This window comes from Mandrillus leucophaeus, unplaced genomic scaffold, assembly GCF_000951045.1.
Source record: "Mandrillus leucophaeus isolate KB7577 unplaced genomic scaffold, Mleu.le_1.0 Scaffold218, whole genome shotgun sequence".
Classification (NCBI taxonomy): domain Eukaryota; kingdom Metazoa; phylum Chordata; class Mammalia; order Primates; family Cercopithecidae; genus Mandrillus; species Mandrillus leucophaeus.
In genome coordinates, this window is record NW_012102232.1 from 775,363 (window position 1) to 793,379 (window position 18,017).

An 18,017-nucleotide genomic window follows, 5' to 3' on the forward strand; every position below is an offset into this window, starting at 1 on the left:
CACCAGCTAATTAATTCTTCATAACTTTCCTGTACCAATGGCTAATTCTGGTTACAGTCAAAAAGAAGCCAAGGAAGTAAAGTGCCTGAGTGAGGAGTGAAATGTCAACATCAGTCTTGCTTCAAGTGAATCAATAACAGTTATACAGACTCAAACCCTGGGTAGGGTTTTAAAAATGTGGTGTTTTCAAGATGTTTAAAACAGAAATATTACAAATAGTTTAATCAAAAGCAACAATGGAGTCTCTCAGCAACCTAATCTGTTCATTTATGTATGTGATCCTGACTCAAATCTGGAAAGTTATCCATCTCCATATTAATTCACCTCATTTCAATTCATGAAATGCTAAGCATCTACATGACATCAAGACACCAATTCAGGCAGTAAGAATGGAAAAAAAAAAAAAAAAAAAGAGCCATGTTCACTGCTCTGAAGGAACTGAAATAACTATAAGGTGGTAGGTGTCATACTAGGAACGTCCTGTACTTTGGGAACAAATAATTCTGTCCCAAGTTTCCACACAAAATTTTATGTGCTCTCCAGACTGTTTAGACATGCAAGAAAGTAGACTACGAAGACAGAAATTACCTATTAATGCTTCAAAACAATTGGCCATTGCATGTCGAAGGTCCGATTCTCTACAAAGGTCAGGCCCGTGAGCATACAGCATAAATCGATCCAGTTCAAGTTTCTACAAAATTCACAATGACAAAATGTAAGAAAGTTTGCCACAATCTTAACTATAGGAACTCCCCATCTCTTGCAGAGGGTTGGTGTGGAAACGAGATGGGGGCAGGGGAATGGTTACAAATCCATATGAGTATATTAAGAGACAGTTTAGTTTAACATGCATTAGAAGTCTTATAAATACAACTCAGTTTTCGCCAACTCAATTCTTTCCCAAACAGGCTTCTACAACCTCCAATAGTTCAAGCAGGATTCATAATTGATCAGATCTGAACTTTCCAATTCCAAGTTCAGACCAAGCACTAGCCCAGGCTGGAATAAGACTCTGCTATGAGACCATAATCCCCTGGGTTCATCCAATATGCCTATGGAGAGAATTACAAACCTAACACAAACTTCTGAAAGTCAGTTTTACATCTTTGACTCAAGTCATGTGGTACTGACAATGTCAGCACCATAAAAAACAGATTTTTTTTTTTTTTTTTGGAGATGGAATCTGGCTCTGTCGCCCAGGCTGGCGTGCAGTGGTATGATCTTGGCTCACTGCAACCTCCACCTCCCGGGTTCAAGAGATTCTCCTGCCTCACCCTCTCGAGTAAATGGGACTACAGGCACCCGCCACCACGCCCAGCTAATTTTTGTATTTTTAGTAGAGACAGGGTTTCACCATGTTTGCCAGGCTGGTCTCAAACTCCTGACCTCAGGTGATGCAGTCACCTCAGCCTCGCAAACGGCTAGGATTACAGGCGTGAGCCACCACACCTGGCCCAAAATAGATTTTTATGCGGTAGAGTGAGGATCCTCAGAAGACTTCAAAATGCCTTACACTTCTAAATCTTTATTTTTATTTTTATTTTTTGTGAGGATTTGGGGACCCCGATATCTCTGCACTTGTGTCCCCCTTATGAGGTTTCCATACTCATCTCTCTGTGGGTTCAGTGAGACCTTCTGAGTAATGAATTGGATTGATCTTAAGGGCTTTGAAAATAGCACTCGTAGTGCTTTGTGTTTCCTTTTCTGATTTGGCCTCAAAAGAGTTTAGAGCCAAATTTGTAGCCCAGTTCTAGGTGTAGGACTGATGAATATGTCAGTGTGTACTAACTTTACCTCTGGATTCATTTCACTATCTTACTCATAATTTTCCTTTACTTTGATCTCTGTGGCTGCTTATTTCTTATCCCATGGCATTACAACATACAAATCAATTCCAGCCTTTTAGAATTAGACACGACGTGAAAGAATATTTTTTATACAACTCCTGAGATTGAATAAATGGAAATCATAATTCTTTCCATAAAAAAGAGACAAACATTGCATAAATATGCAATAAATCCATTTCCTTTACCATGTAATTCAATTCAATAAATACTAAGCAATAACATGCCACATAACATGGAACAACTCACAAGTCAATGAACAGCCTAGGACAATATGAGTTCCAGCAGTCCTCAGACAAAAGACATAGATTTTGTGTGTCTCAGTATGTATCTTAAATATCCATATTTACTCATAATGGAAAAAGACAAAGACAATAAAAATAAGACATATATGCTGTAGTATTTTGTACTGTTTGAAATCCGTGATTATAAAATATACTCAAATGAGTTTTGACTACCACAAATGCAATAGCAGAAAATATCTTTTTAAAAATTGATCCCAAAGTGCAAGAGTTTATACTAGAATATGTAAATTTCATCTGTTTCACAACTTCACTGGGAAAATCTAATTGTTTGCTATCTCTGGAGCCCTGCTTGCGAGCAGACTGCAAGCCATATTTTATCTTATAAACATCTACTGTATTCTGGAGTGCTGTGATGTGAATTTCCTGACTTCTTCTAGTCTCTACTCTATATCCTTATTTTTCCATGTAGGCATTAGTACAACTTTTTTTTTTTTTTTTTTGAGGCAAAGTCTTGCTCTGTCGCCCAGGCTGGAGTGCAATGGCACGATCTAGGCTCAATGCAAGCTCCACCTCCAGGGTTCACGCCATTCTACCTCAGCCTCCGGAGTAGCTGGGAGTAGCTGGGACTACAGACGCCTGCCACCACGCCCGGCTAATTTTTTTGTATTTTTCAGCAGGGACAAGGTTTCACCATGTTGGCCAGGATGGTCTCGATCTCCCGACCTCGTGATCCGCCTGCCTCGGCCTCCCAAAGTGCTGGGATTACAGGCGTGAGCCACCGCGCCTGGCATCAGTACAACTTTTAAAAAGACTAGAGTGGTATACTACTGTTTATGTGTTAAAATGTTCATTAGTCTGGAAGGTGACCTAGAGCTTTCATTAGATTCTCAAAGGGGGTCAACAATTCTCCATCAATTCCCTCCCCTCCCAAATGGATAAGGACTACTAGTCTAGACAGAAGAAAGGTGGGACTGCCACAGGCTTCTGCTGCAGCCAATGGGTGTTGAGTACTATGGGAATGGCAAGTCTTGGGCTTGGTGGAAGAAGACCACATAGAAACCCCTGAAGGGAGAAACTAGCCACCTCTGTCATTAGTCATGGCTTTCTACAGCACCCAATGGGTTATATAATAGCTTCTGTTTCGTGCTACAGCAATTCCCTACACTTCGTAAATATTCTCCCTATAAGTGTTTGAAAAATAATTATGCCATTCCATTACATCCTAAACTAAAAACAATAAGGAAAGGAGTGACAACCTACTTATTAATATGTATTTCCAGTGGCATTTACGTGAATGATCAGGAAGCATTGTGACAATTAAATCAACCAATCACTTAAGCAGTTTTACATAGAGTTGTGAAATTTCATTCACTGTGAGCCTGCCAAAACCAAGTTAGCTTACCTGGTTGCTTACAGGTTTTCATTAAGACATCAGTATTTACTTTCTCAAATGCCACGAAAACCAGTTCCAAGCCTACCACTGTAGCTACAATGATGATGTTATCACATAAAATAAAACTGTGTTATTGCTAACACATAAGCTAAAATTAACCACATTTTGAATATAATTAATGCCTTGGCAAGATCAAATTAAGAAACCAGTCATAAACCTAGAATGAACTTTACTCTTTCTATCAAAATCAAACTTTTATATCAAAATGAAGAAAAGACACAAATTAGGCAAAACCCACAGAAGTTTTTCCAGTGGCTCCTCAGTGTTTGGGGATTTAAGAGCCACCACTCTACCTACTATTAAATAAACCCAAAGGTCTATAAAAATGTAAGGATTTATCACAAGAACATGGGTAGCATCAATAAAAACAGCCCCTACAAAATTATTAACATCTTTGTGTAATTACTATAAACAAGTATTATGCCTAGCACTTTATAAATGATGTCATTAAAGCTCATAATCTCATTTAATTCTCACAACCAGGCTGTATGCCAAGGGCTAATGTCATTTCCATTTTACAGATGAGAAAGCAGAGGCTTGGAGAAGAGAACAACAATTTGTCAATTTGTCCATAGCCACCTGTTTGTAAGAGAAGGAGTGTGGACTGGAACCCTGATGAGTCAGTGCAAGTGTCCATGTGCTTATCAGCTATGATTTATTCTAATAAGACATCATATGGAGATGGAAACATCAAATCAGATCACGTTTATCTGAATTATAAAAAGGTTCTGTTAGTTACTGAGCTAAGTCAATGAGGCTAGGGGAACAGCCTAAGCCCTAAATCTTAATAGGATTTGTGATTTGGGGGATTCTCAAAGGTGTAGAAAGTACCCCTAGTGGATAAAAAATGGTCTGTAATCTTCTGTTCAAAACTATCATTCGGCTTGTTAACGTAAATTAGAAACAAATGTACTACAGAAATATTACACAAAGGGAAAATACAGCATATTTCATTTCTTTTGCTTTGTTCCCATGTTCCTTTTCCTCAAATGTTTAACTCAGTTCATGCACATCTGTCAAATTTTTCTTCATCTGTTCTCAAGTTACCTCACTGTGGAGTTCATTAGCTGCTGGTGAAACTCACTAAGGTAACAAAACTAGTAAGACTGGATCCTTAAAACCCAACAAAAAATACTTCCTGGTCTGTAAAATATTAACACCCCTAATATATCCTAAAGAGTTACTTATTCAAATGCAAAATTATGCATGGGCCGCAGAAGAGCATGTCAGACATAACTACAAATGCTGCAGATGTTTTCTGTACCTTTGCTAGCATGGCAAGGTGCTGATTCTGAACAATGGCAGTTCGATAGGTTGCTAATCCTCCTTCTTCCAGACTAGGAAACAAATAGTACAAATGGACACTACAAAAAAAAAAAAAAAGGAAGTACATGAATAAATACGCATCACAACATTCTGTCTGTGGCTCTGAGTCACAGAAACAGGGCTGGCACACAGTATCTGTGCAATGGACATCAGCTGAATCAAACTAAAGGATCTGATTAAAGTCTTTGAAAGTTAAATGGTAAGAACAATATATTTGAATGTGCTTAAACCTAGAAGGCACCATTCACTCATATTTTCACATTTATTTCTGTTAAAAGGTTTCTCTGAAATCTGTTCTCTGATGACAACAAAGAGCAGAATAATCAATTACACACTCTAGGAGTAAACACATTTAATACTAAAACTTGGGAGTGAAACAAATGCTTTTCCTTGGGCTATGTGTGGCCCCTGGAGAGAGGAGTCCCTTCTCCTGATTATGTCCATCTTGTGAAAAGAAATAACCTAAAGAGAAAAAAAACAGCTCAAGAGAGTTCCAAGAGAAGCACGTATTGTCTCCCTTTAAAAGAGAAACTGTGTCAGTATAGAAAAACAACACACACTTTCCTGCCCCTATTTCGTTTCTTTTTTTTTGAGACAGAGTCTCACTCTGTAACCCAGGCTAAAGTGTTGTGGCACAATCTCAGCTCAATGCAACCTTCACCTCTCAGGTTCAAGCGATTCTCCTGCCTCAGCCTCCCAGGTAGCTGGGACTACAGGCACGCACCACCACACCTGGCTAATTTTTGTATTTTTAGTAGAGATGGGGTTTCGTCATGTTGGCCAGGCTGGTTTTGAACTCCTGACCTCAGGTGATCCACCCGCCTTGGCCTCCCAAAGTGCTGCGATTACAGGCGTGAGTCAGCGTGCCTGGTGTCCTACCCCCAAATTAAGGATCCTAAAACACTTCTGGAGAGAAACAGACACACACACACGCACACACACACACACACACACACACAAAAAAAAATCTGGTCATTAAAATTACTTGTAAGCTTTACTTCCCTTGAGATCAGAAAGAGTAAGAAAGGGATCAAAGACAAATCCTAGAAGTTGAAATGACATTTTAAAATATCATCCCTTTCTTTACAAATTGAATATAAGCTCTGAAGCATCTAGACCAAGACAAGCTGATCTCTTGTGGCTGTAAGCAACTTTAACATATACTTGACAGGACAGAGACACCAGCCTTTCATCTTGTAATCTCACTCATTACAGCATCAGTGAGTGCGAGTTGTCAGGGCAAGAGCCACAGACATGTGGCTTTTGAGCTCTACAAAACAGATAAAATACATGGTGTATCAATGCCTTATTTGGCTAATTACAAAGAAAGCAATGTAATAAGTATGTTACCTATAAAATGTAATTATTGAGGAACTGTAAAAAACAAAAAAGCCTAATTACCTGGTCAGAAATTCAACAACAGCATCACCCAGGAATTCCAACCGCTCATTGTGGTTAATCCTACAATGGGAATTAAGAAGATTACTTAATATAGCATACTAACACTCCCCCCCACCCCCGCAAGAAAAGAACACATGAGGGTTAGCTCCTTTAGTAATCAAACCACCTTCCCTATTCCTCATAATTAAGAGCACAGACCACCATCTTAGCCCAGAGGCACCTGGCACCTGCCTAATGGGAAGGAGGGGTGCATTCCTTCACACCACGTGGGTCAGGCTTTCTACCAGGGGGCTTCCTTCCCCTGGGAACCAGACTTAAAGCATCCAGAGCCTTCAAAGCGGTATCTCACTAACAATCGTGAGTATTTCCTTACTACTATCAGGTAGAAGACAGAAGAATACCTTCAGTGGATTTTCTGACCACTGAAAAATTCATTTTGATACAATGTCCTAAAGCCAGTTCCACATCACTCCAACTCTACACTCAACCCAGCATCTGAAGTCCTTCAAAATAAGTGTAATCTACGTTTTCAGCTTCATTACCCACTCCTATCCTATCCTATCTACTCATCGGGCCCTGCTCCAAAACCCCTGCCATTCTCTGAAAGAGGCATCACCTAAGACACTCAGTGTGCCTCTTCAGGCCAAGCTCCCTGCCACCCCAGAGCCTTCTACTCTCTCCCATACAATGAGCCACGCTGAAAATCTACTCACCCCTCAAGGCCCAGCAAAAATGTTATCTTCTTTATGAAGCCCTGCCTGATGCCACTCATCAAAATTAATACTTCCCCTTCAGTGCACAGATTACACTTTATTTACACTTTAATTATATGATGAAGTCGTATCTCACAGGCTGTTATTTTCTCATGTTCGCATACAAGGCTGAAAGGACCAAGAAGGTGGCCCATGGAAAACCTCCTCCTGCGTCTCAGTGAAGCCAATGGAGCACCTCCTCTCAGTACTAACGTGCTTCTCTCACTGCCCCTTTGGTTGAGCACAGACATGACATGAAGTGATTTAGGTTTTCAACAGGCCACACTGGCTGCTGCTGTGTAGACACAGAGTGCAGGACACAGAAGCACTGAGGGGAGGTTGCAGCAGATGCAAGGAGACTTTCCCACATGGGAGGCTTAGGCTGGGGAGGTCACAGTGGAGACGAGGGAAACCGTCACATTTGGGATGTATTTTGGAGAAACAGCCGAAAAGAATTGTTGATAGCTGGAGTTGGGATTTGGAAGCTAAGTGAAAGAAAAGAATGAAGGTCAATGTCTAGGCTTTAGCTTAAGTAGCCTGTGAGAAGTGGTGCCATTTACTGTGGAGGGGAGGACCAAAAGGAAAACAGGTTTGTGGTAAAAGCAAGAGGTGCATTTTGGACGTTAACTTTGAAGTGCCCATCAAATATCCAAATGGAAAGATCCAGTAGAGTGCCAGATACTAACCTTCTGCTCATGGGCTAGGACAAAGTTGCTAATGAATCTTTAGAGTTGGTCAATGTTAGACAGAATTTCAGGTGATGAATCATATGACACCACTTGAGAGGATGCAGCCAGAGGGAAAAAAAGGTGCCAGGAATGAACCCAGGGAGTGCTGAAGTTGAGAAGTCAAGCAGGAGGGAAGCCAGAAAAGGAGACCTGGCCAGGGAGGTAGGAGGAAAAGGAAGTCAGTATGCTCTCCTCAAGGACAGCATGTTATCCTGCAGCCATAGGGAAGAATGTGTTTCAAGAGAGAAGTGGTGAGCCATGCCCAATGTTGCTTAGACTCAAGTCAGATGAGAACAGACCACCGATTCAGTCCTGTGAAGTCACTGAGGCCCTTGATAGGCTATATGTGAAGTGGTGGAGACAAACCTGCTTGTGACTACAGTAAGCTGGAGAAATAATAAGTTGTATGGAATTGTATAGTAGCCCTCCCATACCCATGGTTTCACATTCCACAGTTTCAGTTACCCCTGGCCAACCACAGTCTGAAAACATTAAGTGGAAAATTTCAGAAATAAACAATTCATAAGTTTTAAATTGCATGCTGTTCTTTACCACATGGTAAAATCTTGTGCTGTCCCACCCTATCTCACCTGGGATAATCCCTTTTTCTAGTATCTCTATGCTGTCACTTAATAGCCATGTGGGCTACCAGATCGACTGTCATAGTATCTCAGGGCCTATTCAAGTCATCCTTATTTTACTTAATAATGGTCCCAAAGCACAAGAGTCATGATGCTGGCATACCGTTATTTATTTACTTTTTACTTTTATTTTAGGTTCAGGGGTACATGTGCAGGTTTGTTACATAGGTAAGCTGCATGTCATGGGGTTTGGCATACAGAAGGCATGTTGTTATAACTCTTCTATTTTATTATTGTTGCTGTTAATCTCTTACTGTGCCTAATTTATAATTTAAACTTCATTATAGGTATGTATGTGTAGGAAAAAACACAGTACGTATAGGGTTATGTACTATCTTTGGTTTCATGCATTCACTAGAGGCCTTGGAAGGATAAGCGGGGGGATGACTAAATATGAGGAAGAACCTGAATGTCTGATTCAAGGCTGGCTGCTGAAAGAGAAAATATGAGTCTGGGGATATACACGGGGAGAAAAACCAAAGGGATGCACTGAGGAGGGAAGGAGGACACATAGAGTCTCTGGGGTCTGAGCAAAGACAGCAAAGGACAGGCTTGGGCATGAGCAGAAGCTGGCCTCACTAACTACAGGGGCTTTCTTAAATCTCTCTGACACCAAACCACACCTCCCCAAAAAACTCAATAGCTGCCTGTCGACTCTCAACCTATCTGGCTTTCAAGGCCATTCTTTATCTAGTTTCATCATACCCACCCCTTTTATCTACTTTTAACAGCAACTTTCAACTCCATGTTGATCAACCTGCACAACTATACCATGCACATACTATCCCCTCTCCTTTCCCTGCTACCTCTCCCAAATCGCACTCATTCCTACAGCCAACTGGGAGGCCGACCCTAAGTACTGGAGCTGTCTCTTATACACATCTAGATGTGTATAAGAGACAGGGGTGACAGTGGGAGACCATGACTCAAAAAAAAAAAAAAAAAAAAAAAAAAAAAGCAGTAGGTCCTAAAACAAACTTTTCTTACTTTTACCAAATATATACTAGACTTTAAAGGACTTTTTTTTGTTGCTACTCCACTAGCCAAGAGTGACTCAAAAGTTCCACAGTGGAGTATAACACATTATATTAACAAAAAAAAATTTCAAAACTTTTCAATACTGAGATTTTGCTTTCTGTCAAATACACCAGAACTTCAAAAGCATCTGCCATCATTCTTGGAGAAAGCATCAAGGAATAGAGGCATGATTTAATGGTAAGATGATGTTAACTCCTAAGTCTTCCTGCAATTTCAAGAAACCTATTAAGCTACTGTCCTGGGTAAGGATAGAAATAAGAAAGAAATAGTGAGTTTTAAAAAATAAATAGGCCATCTTATATATATTTCATATATATAAAATATGTATGAAATATAAGTGAATTTCAGTTATAATTGTGTCCTATCCCCAAGATATCTCACTATGTATATGCAAATATTCCAAAATCCAAAAAAATCTGAAACACTGCTGGTCCCAAGCATTTTGGATAAGGGATACTCAACTGTAATAGCCAATAATGGGAAATGAAAAAGAGAGACAGAGAAAGAGAAAATACATTCATATCTAGCTGACAAATTCATAATCTCATAATTCAGTTAAAAAAAACAGGGGGTGGGGGGAGGCCAGGTGTGGCTTATGCCTGTAATCCTAGCACTTTGGGAGACTGAGATGGGAGATTGCTTGAGGCCAGACGTTCAGGACCAGCCTAGGCAACAAAGAAAGACCTTGTCTGTACAAAAAATTAAAAAATTAACCAGGTGCGGTGGCACATTCCTGTAGTCTCATCTACTCTGGAGGCTGAGGCGGGAGGATCACTTGAGCCTGGGAGGTCAAAGCTGCGGTGAGTTATGATTATACCACTGCACTCCAGCCTGGGTGACAGTGGGAGACCATGACTCAAAAAAAAAAAAAAAAAAAAAAAAAAAGCAGTAGGTCCTAAAACAAACTTTTCTTACTTTTACCAAATATATACTAGACTTTAAAGGACTTTTTTTTGTTGCTACTCCACTAGCCAAGAGTGACTCAAAAGTTCCACAGTGGAGTATAACACATTATATTAACAAAAAAAAATTTCAAAACTTTTCAATACTGAGATTTTGCTTTCTGTCAAATACACCAGAACTTCAAAAGCATCTGCCATCATTCTTGGAGAAAGCATCAAGGAATAGAGGCATGATTTAATGGTAAGACGATGTTAACTCCTAAGTCTTCCTGCAATTTCAAGAAACCTATTAAGCTACTGTCCTGGGTAAGGATAGAAATAAGAAAGAAATAGTGAGTTTTAAAAAATAAATTCTTTTTCATGAGCCAGTAAAATAAAAATGCATTTTCTGTGGCACAGGCTTTATCTTCTTCCTAATAATGCAAAGTACTATACAGAAAAATCTTCACATGGAAAGCAAGAAACTGGGGGCAAAGGAGTTGGGGACAAACCATATTTGGATGTCTAATGCATTTTTAAAGAATAATAAGACATTTGGCCAAATATGACAATAAGTCATATTTGGTATATGCTTGAAGTCAAATATTATTTTAAATGAAGTCATACTGGCTTTAAGTTTTACCTTAATTTCTTTTATAAACTTTCATGGAGACAAAAACTATGTCTAGGGTTTTAATAACCACAAAGTTGAATTATTATTCATTTTGTTGAAATACAAGGTCATGGTTCTAATCAGGTTTATTCAATAGAGAGTCTGCCATTTATTAAATATCCAACATATGTTTTTCTGTATCTACATTATGACTAAACTCTGGCAATAAGCCATAAATAAGAATGGGGATTAAATACCACTTTAGTTTATTATTATACTGTACAATTCCTAAGCCAATGGTTTATCTGGAAAAATGGGAAGAGTGGGCTGCTAGTCCTCATAGCAGTAGCAAATCTTTTGTTCCTTCCTTCATTGCTTAGACTTTCTTTAATCACCCTCCTTATAAATACTAGCAGGTTCCAAGATGAGATGTTTACTGAGCAGTAAACACTCCATTTGTTTTTAAGAAGTGAATCAACAGAGGCATTATGAAATGTAGATTAACTGTAACATTTATACAGGACATTTTGTCTGAGGAATGCACTTTATAAAACACAACAATCTCCCTGTAACAGTAAGTACTGTAAGGTGCCATTCACTCCAAGGAAAGCCATCTTGGGATAGGCCAAATCCAGTGAGGGTAGGCAGAATCTTTCGCACTCTGGCATCCCAAGCCTCAAGCAGTGACTCAGAGAGTAGAGCTAGAGGGGGCCTTGGAGGTCAGTGGGAACTTCTACCCAATTCAGGATTCCTTCACCTCACCGCATCTGCCTGGACACTTGTAGGGAGGACAGGCCACAGACCCAGTAGATCTGAAACTACTGGACTTGGGAATTAACTTGAAGCATTTAGGGTGGTAAATTCATTCAGTGGAATTTATATATATTTAATATATATTATTGTGCTTTTAATGCAAAATATACTTGCAACTACCATTTCCTTAAATACAGAGACATTAACAAATAGTCCAAATGTGTCTCTCTGTTGGTCCAATAATTTTTTTTTTTTTTTTTTTTTTTTTGAGACAGAGTCTCACTCTGTCACATGATCTTGGCTCACTGCAACCTCCACCTCCTGGGTTCAAGTGATTCTCCTGCCTCAACCACCCGAGTAGTTGGGATTACAGGAGGCCACCACCATGCCTGGCTGATTTTTGTGTTTTTAGTAGAGACAGGGTTTCATCATGTTGGCCAGGCTGGACTTGAACTCCTAACCTCAGGTGATCCACCCACCTCGGCCTCCCAAAGTGCTGGAATTACAGGCATGAGCCACAGTGCCTGGCCAAGATTTTTATGCATTATATGTAGCAATGACTCTCCAACAGAAAAAAAAATCAAATCAAACCAAGGCAGCTTGATTTTCCCCTTTTTTCCATTGCTACTCTTCTGGCCCCTCCTTCCCAAGGGTCTTACTGATAATACATGGATTACTTGAATGCCACCAAATGCCTAATCCTTCAGACACCCTTTTTGTGGTAACAGTTCATCACAATTTGCATGAATGAATTAAATATAACTATTCAGCTCACATTTAGTTGGTTAAACACTGACGTTTTTAAAATTATGGGTGGCATATTCGCTTGAGATAACAGCATCATAAAAGTTAATTATTTTGTAGTTTTCATGGGCAGCCAGGCTATCAAGAATTATTTATTAATTTTAAGGCTTCATGCCTTTTTTGTAAACCCTAGCCCAACCCAAATGAGATTAAGAAAGATACTACCCAGCCATTTAAACTGCTGACCATAACCCTTCTTGATCCCCCCCATTGCCCTATTTCTAGTCAATAAGTAAATAGCCTGGGATAAAGTAGTATGATGAATGGCATTACTTCCTTTAATACTTATTTACTGAGTACTTGTTCTGTGAAAGGTCCTAGTTACAAAGAACGGAGAGAAAAAACATGGGTAGGACCATAGAACTTCAAAATCCTTATAGTCCAGTAAAGAAAAATAGCCCCATAACACAATTATGGGTGCACAGAAGAACAAGAATATGTACCATAAAATAAATACCAGCAGGATTTGAGCCGGATATTACAAGGTTACATGGGCATTACAGAGGAAGTTTTACAATGACGATCAGCACACAGGGAAGGGACAGGGTATGCTTGACAACCCAGGTAAGCAGCTCTGTCTTACTTGGGTCAATCTGTGAGAAGCTGTGCCCAGCTGTGGACTGCTAGCTGATAGCAGTCAACGAGCAGCAGATCCTGGCAGCCAACGCCAAGAGGCTCTCTCTGAACAGACACTTGGGGTCAACTCTGCATCAGCAAAAAAATCATATTCAGGGCAAGAGCCTCTCAACACAAGCAGCAAAGGCCAAATGTCAAAGGACAAGAGAGATTATTTGTTTATTCTCTGTCAATATCATTTTCAAAATGGTAAATTCAAACATCACACAGTTTCTCAGGTGTCATCCCTTCTGCCATGGTAAGAAAGCCACCTGTTTGTAACAGAGCAAAAGAAAACATAAATCATGGGGTTCGAATGATGTTACCAAAAGACATAATTTACATACCAACAACTGCGGGAGGGGAAGATGAGACAAAGACGATTTAAAGCCAGATTTTCATCATTGAAAAGTACATGTCTATGGTGTTTGTGTAGCCATGTTAGAGGGCTATGGGTATTTAGGATTCTACTTATCAAAATACAGACTTTACAACATCACAGGAAAAGAAAACTACAAACCAGTATCTTGTGAATATAGACACACAAATCCTAAGCAAAATACTACCAAACTGAATACAGCAGCACATGAGAAGAATGAGATAACCAAACTGAATACAGCAGCACATGAGAAGAATAAAACCATGGTCACACCATCCCCAAGGATGTGATTAAGAGCTGTTTTAATTCATTCTTTTCTGATCTTAGACTCTCACAGAATATCACGTGAGGTGTATGGGCGGATGATCATTTTCAAACAAGAATTTTAAAGCTCTATCCTGCTTTTCCTTTTACCTCTTGATTGAAGAGGTTTGGTTTATGATAACCTCAAAGGCAACAAGTCAAGGCAAGTCAATTTTTTAAAAACCTGACACATGAAGGAGATATTGGAAAAGGAAGCCATGTCAGCCATTGCTGGCAATTTTTGTGGAGGCCAGTGGGCAGCTGAAGTAATTGCCTCAATTTCCTGTCACTTCCAACCCTACTCTGTCCACCTTTAATCCATCTGTCTAGATCCCCAGAATGATAAGCATAGCTATTCCATTTTCCAACCCCCCACCTTAAAAAGAAAGCCACCCTCAAGTAATTTCCTCTACTGGCTTTCCAAAGAGAACCTGCTGTACCTCACACACAAAGATAATCCTCCTTGCAAGCAACCCCAGAACCTCATCAGCCATTAAGCATTTGCTTCCATTCAGTTGTCAAACTGTGTTAATAAGTTTATATAGACCTAGGCCATTCCATTCCCAGATTCTTCGAAGGCCTCAAGACCACACATAAATGAGAATATCAATATGGGAAGGTATCTTATAAAACCAGGAAATTAAATAAGAAAAGCTAACGTACAAAACTTTCTGACTCGTTATATGAGGCTAGTATTACCATTGTAATGAAACTAGACAAAACATCACAGGAAAAGAAAACTACAAACCAGTATCTTGTGAATATAGACACACAAATCCTAAGCAAAATACTACCAAACTGAATACAGCAGCACATGAGAAGAATGAGACACCACAATCAAGTGGGAGGCATTCCAGGAAAGCCAGGTTGGTTTAACACCCCAAATCAATTAGAATAAGAGAATAAAATGACACGATTATGTTAACAGCTACCGAAAAAGCATGTGACAAAATTCAACACCATTTCATGATAAAAACACTTAGCAACTAAGAATAGAAGAGACCTTCTTTACTCTGATAAAAAGCATCTATAAAAACCCAACAGCTAACATCATCCTCAATAGTGAAAGACTGAATGCTTCCTACTGAGATTAGGAAGACAAAGATCTGCTCTCAATACTTCTATTCAGTATTGTACTGAAGGCTCTAGACAGGGCAACTAAGTTAAGAAAATGAAATTAAAAGGATTACACAGGAAGAAGTAAAACTATTGCTATTTGTAGATAATATTAGTTCATGTATAAAAAAATCCTAAGGAATCCACTAAAAAACTATTAGACCTAATAAACAGGAGCAACAAGGTTGGAGGTCATAAGACCAATACACCAAAATTAACTGTATTTCCATACACTTTCAATGAACAACCTGAAAATGAAATTAAGAAATCAATTCCAGGCCGGGCGCAGTGGCTCACACCTGTAATCCCAGCACTTTGGGAGGCTGAGGCGGGCGGATCACGAGGTCAGGAGATGGAGACCATCCCGGCTAACACGATGAAACCCCATCTCTACTAAAAATACAAAAAAAAAAGCCAGGCATGGGGGCGGGCACCTGTAGTCCCAGCTACTCAGGAGGCTGAGGCAGGAGAATGGCATGAGTCTGGGAGGTGTAGCTTGCAGTGAGCCGAGATCGTACCACTGTACTCCAGGCTGGGCGACAGAGCGAGACTCCATCTCAAAAAAAAAAGATTCCATTTATAACAGCACAAAAAAGAATAACATACTTCAGAATAAATTTTGCAAAAGATGTGCAAAATGTATACTCTGAAAACTATAAAACATTTTGAAAAAATTTTAAAAGACAGATAAATGGAAAGACATCCAAGTTCATGAATCAGAAAACTTAAGATTAAGATGGTAAGCCTGGGCAACATAGCAAGAGCCCTGTCTCTATGTAAAAAAAAAAGAAAAAGAAAAAGAAAAAAAAAGGTTAAGATGGTAATCATCAACCTAAATGCCCTTCAATGATAGACTGCATAAAGAAAATTTGGGGCCAGGCACAGTGACTCAGGTCTGTAATCCCAGCACTTTGGGAGCTCAAGGCAGATGGATAACTTGAGGCCAGGAGTTGGAGACCAGCCTGGCCAACATGGCGAAACCTCGTCTCCACCAAAAATATAAAACTTAGTCAGGCACGCTGGTGCACACCTGTAATCCCAGCTACTCAGGTGACTGAGGTGTGAGAATCACTTGAACCCAGGAGGCAGAGGTTGCAGTGAGCCAAGATCATGCCACTGTACTGCAGCCTGGGCAACAGAATGAGACACTGTCTCAAAAAAAAAAGAAAAAAAATGTGGTACTTCTACACCATGGAATACTATGTAGCCATAAAAACAAATGAGATCATATCCTTTGCAGGAACATGGACAGAGCTGGAAGTCATTATCCCTAACAAACGAACACAGGAACAGAAAACCAAATGCCACAGATTACATGGACACATAGAGGAGGACAACACACAATGGGGCCTTTCGGAGGGTGGAGAACGAAAGGAGGCAGAGGATAAGGAAAAATAACTAATAGCTATTAGGCTTAATACCTGGGTGATAAAAAAATCTGTACAACAAACCTCCATGACACAAGTTTACCATGTAACAAACCACACTTTAAATAAACATTTTTTAAAAGATGGTAATGATTTCCAAATTGATCTACAGAATCAACATAATGCCTATCAAAATCCCTACTGACTTCTTTGCAGAAATTGACAAGCTAATCCAAAAATTTGTGAGGAAATGCAATAAACTCAGGATAGTTAAAACTTCATCAAAAGTTTTGTACTTCAAAGGCCATCATCAAGAGAGAAAAGACAACTCACAGAATGAAAAAAATGTTTGCAAATCTGATAAGGAATTTGTATCTGAGAATATATTTAAAAACTATTATAACTCAATAATTTAGAATAACCCAATTAAAAATGGGAAAAGGATTTGAACAGATATTTCTCCGAAGAAGATGAACAAATAGTCAATAAGCACATGAAAAGATGCTCAATTTCATGAGCTCTGAGGGAAATGCAAATCAAAACCACAATGACATAATACTTCATATTTACTAGAATAGAAGGGCTAGAATAAAAAAGACAGACAGTAACAAGTGTTGACAAAAATGTAGAGACATTGGATCCCTGCTATATTGCTGCTGGGAATATAAGATGGTGCAGCCACTTGGGAAAACAGTCTGGCAGTTCCTTAAAAGGTTAAACAGAGTTACCATATGACCCAGCAATTCTACTCCTAAGTGTACACCCAAGGGAAATCAAAATATATGTCCAAACAAAATCTGTACATAAATATTCACAGCAGCATTATTCACCAGCCAAAAAGTACAAACAATCTAAATGCCCATTAACTGAAGGACAGATACATAAAATATGGTATGCTCACATCATGGAATATTATTTAGCAATAAAAACAATGAAGTATTGACACATACCATACTATGGCCAAATCCTGAAAACATGCTAGGTAAAAGAAGACAATTGCAAAGAACTTACATGACACCTTTCATATAAAATGTTCAGAAGAGACAAATCCATAGAGGTTGAAAATAAATTGGTGGTTGCCTAGGACTGGGCAGGCTAAGGAACATGGGGAGAGATTACTAATGGGTACCAGGTTTCTCTTTGGGGTAATGTCAATGTTGCAAAATTAGATAATGGCCATGGATACACAATTTTGTGAACTTACTAAAAACCCTGAATTATATGCTTTAAATGAGTAAATTGTATAGTATGTGAATTGCATATCAATCAAGTTGTTTTTTAAAAATCAACTTTACCTTGAGGGAGTTGGGTCATCTTGGCCAAGGCGTGACATAATATTTATCAAGGTGTTAATCCCTATTTAAAATAAAAACAAATACACAAGTGAATACGGATAGAAGAATTATAGGACCATCATATGACAGTAGAAAAAAATTATCTCATGTCAATGTGATTTTAAAAGATTTGGAATCTACCTGTCTAAAAGTGTAATAAACAATTATTTAAAACACTGGATAGGAAAAAGAAATTTTTCTAAAAAACTCATCAACCCTTATTATAGTTCTTGCTCAAAGTAAATATTATAAAAGAGTCCATGCGGTGGCTCTAGGTGCGGTGGCTCATGTCTGTAACCTCAGCACTTTGGGAGGCAGAGGCGGGTAGATCACTTGAGGTCAGGAGTTCAAGACCAGTCTGGCCAATATGGCAAAACCCTGTCTCTAATAAAAATACAAAAAAACTAGCCAAGTATGGTGGCAT

The 18,017-nt window shown here is 39.2% G+C and overlaps 1 protein-coding gene across 1 annotated transcript in view; it reads right to left on the reverse strand.

Moving 5' to 3' along the window:
- The window catches only part of DROSHA (drosha, ribonuclease type III), a 154,771-nt gene that overhangs the window by 42,062 nt on the left and 94,692 nt on the right, over positions 1-18,017 (reverse strand). Inside the window, exons 21-24 of the mRNA XM_011980812.1 lie at positions 17,555-17,619; positions 6,270-6,329; positions 4,807-4,906; positions 580-691 (exon numbers count right to left, since the gene is read on the reverse strand). Of these exons, the coding sequence (XP_011836202.1) occupies positions 580-691; positions 4,807-4,906; positions 6,270-6,329; positions 17,555-17,619 (337 nt within the window). The remainder of the gene's footprint in view (positions 1-579; positions 692-4,806; positions 4,907-6,269; positions 6,330-17,554; positions 17,620-18,017) is intronic.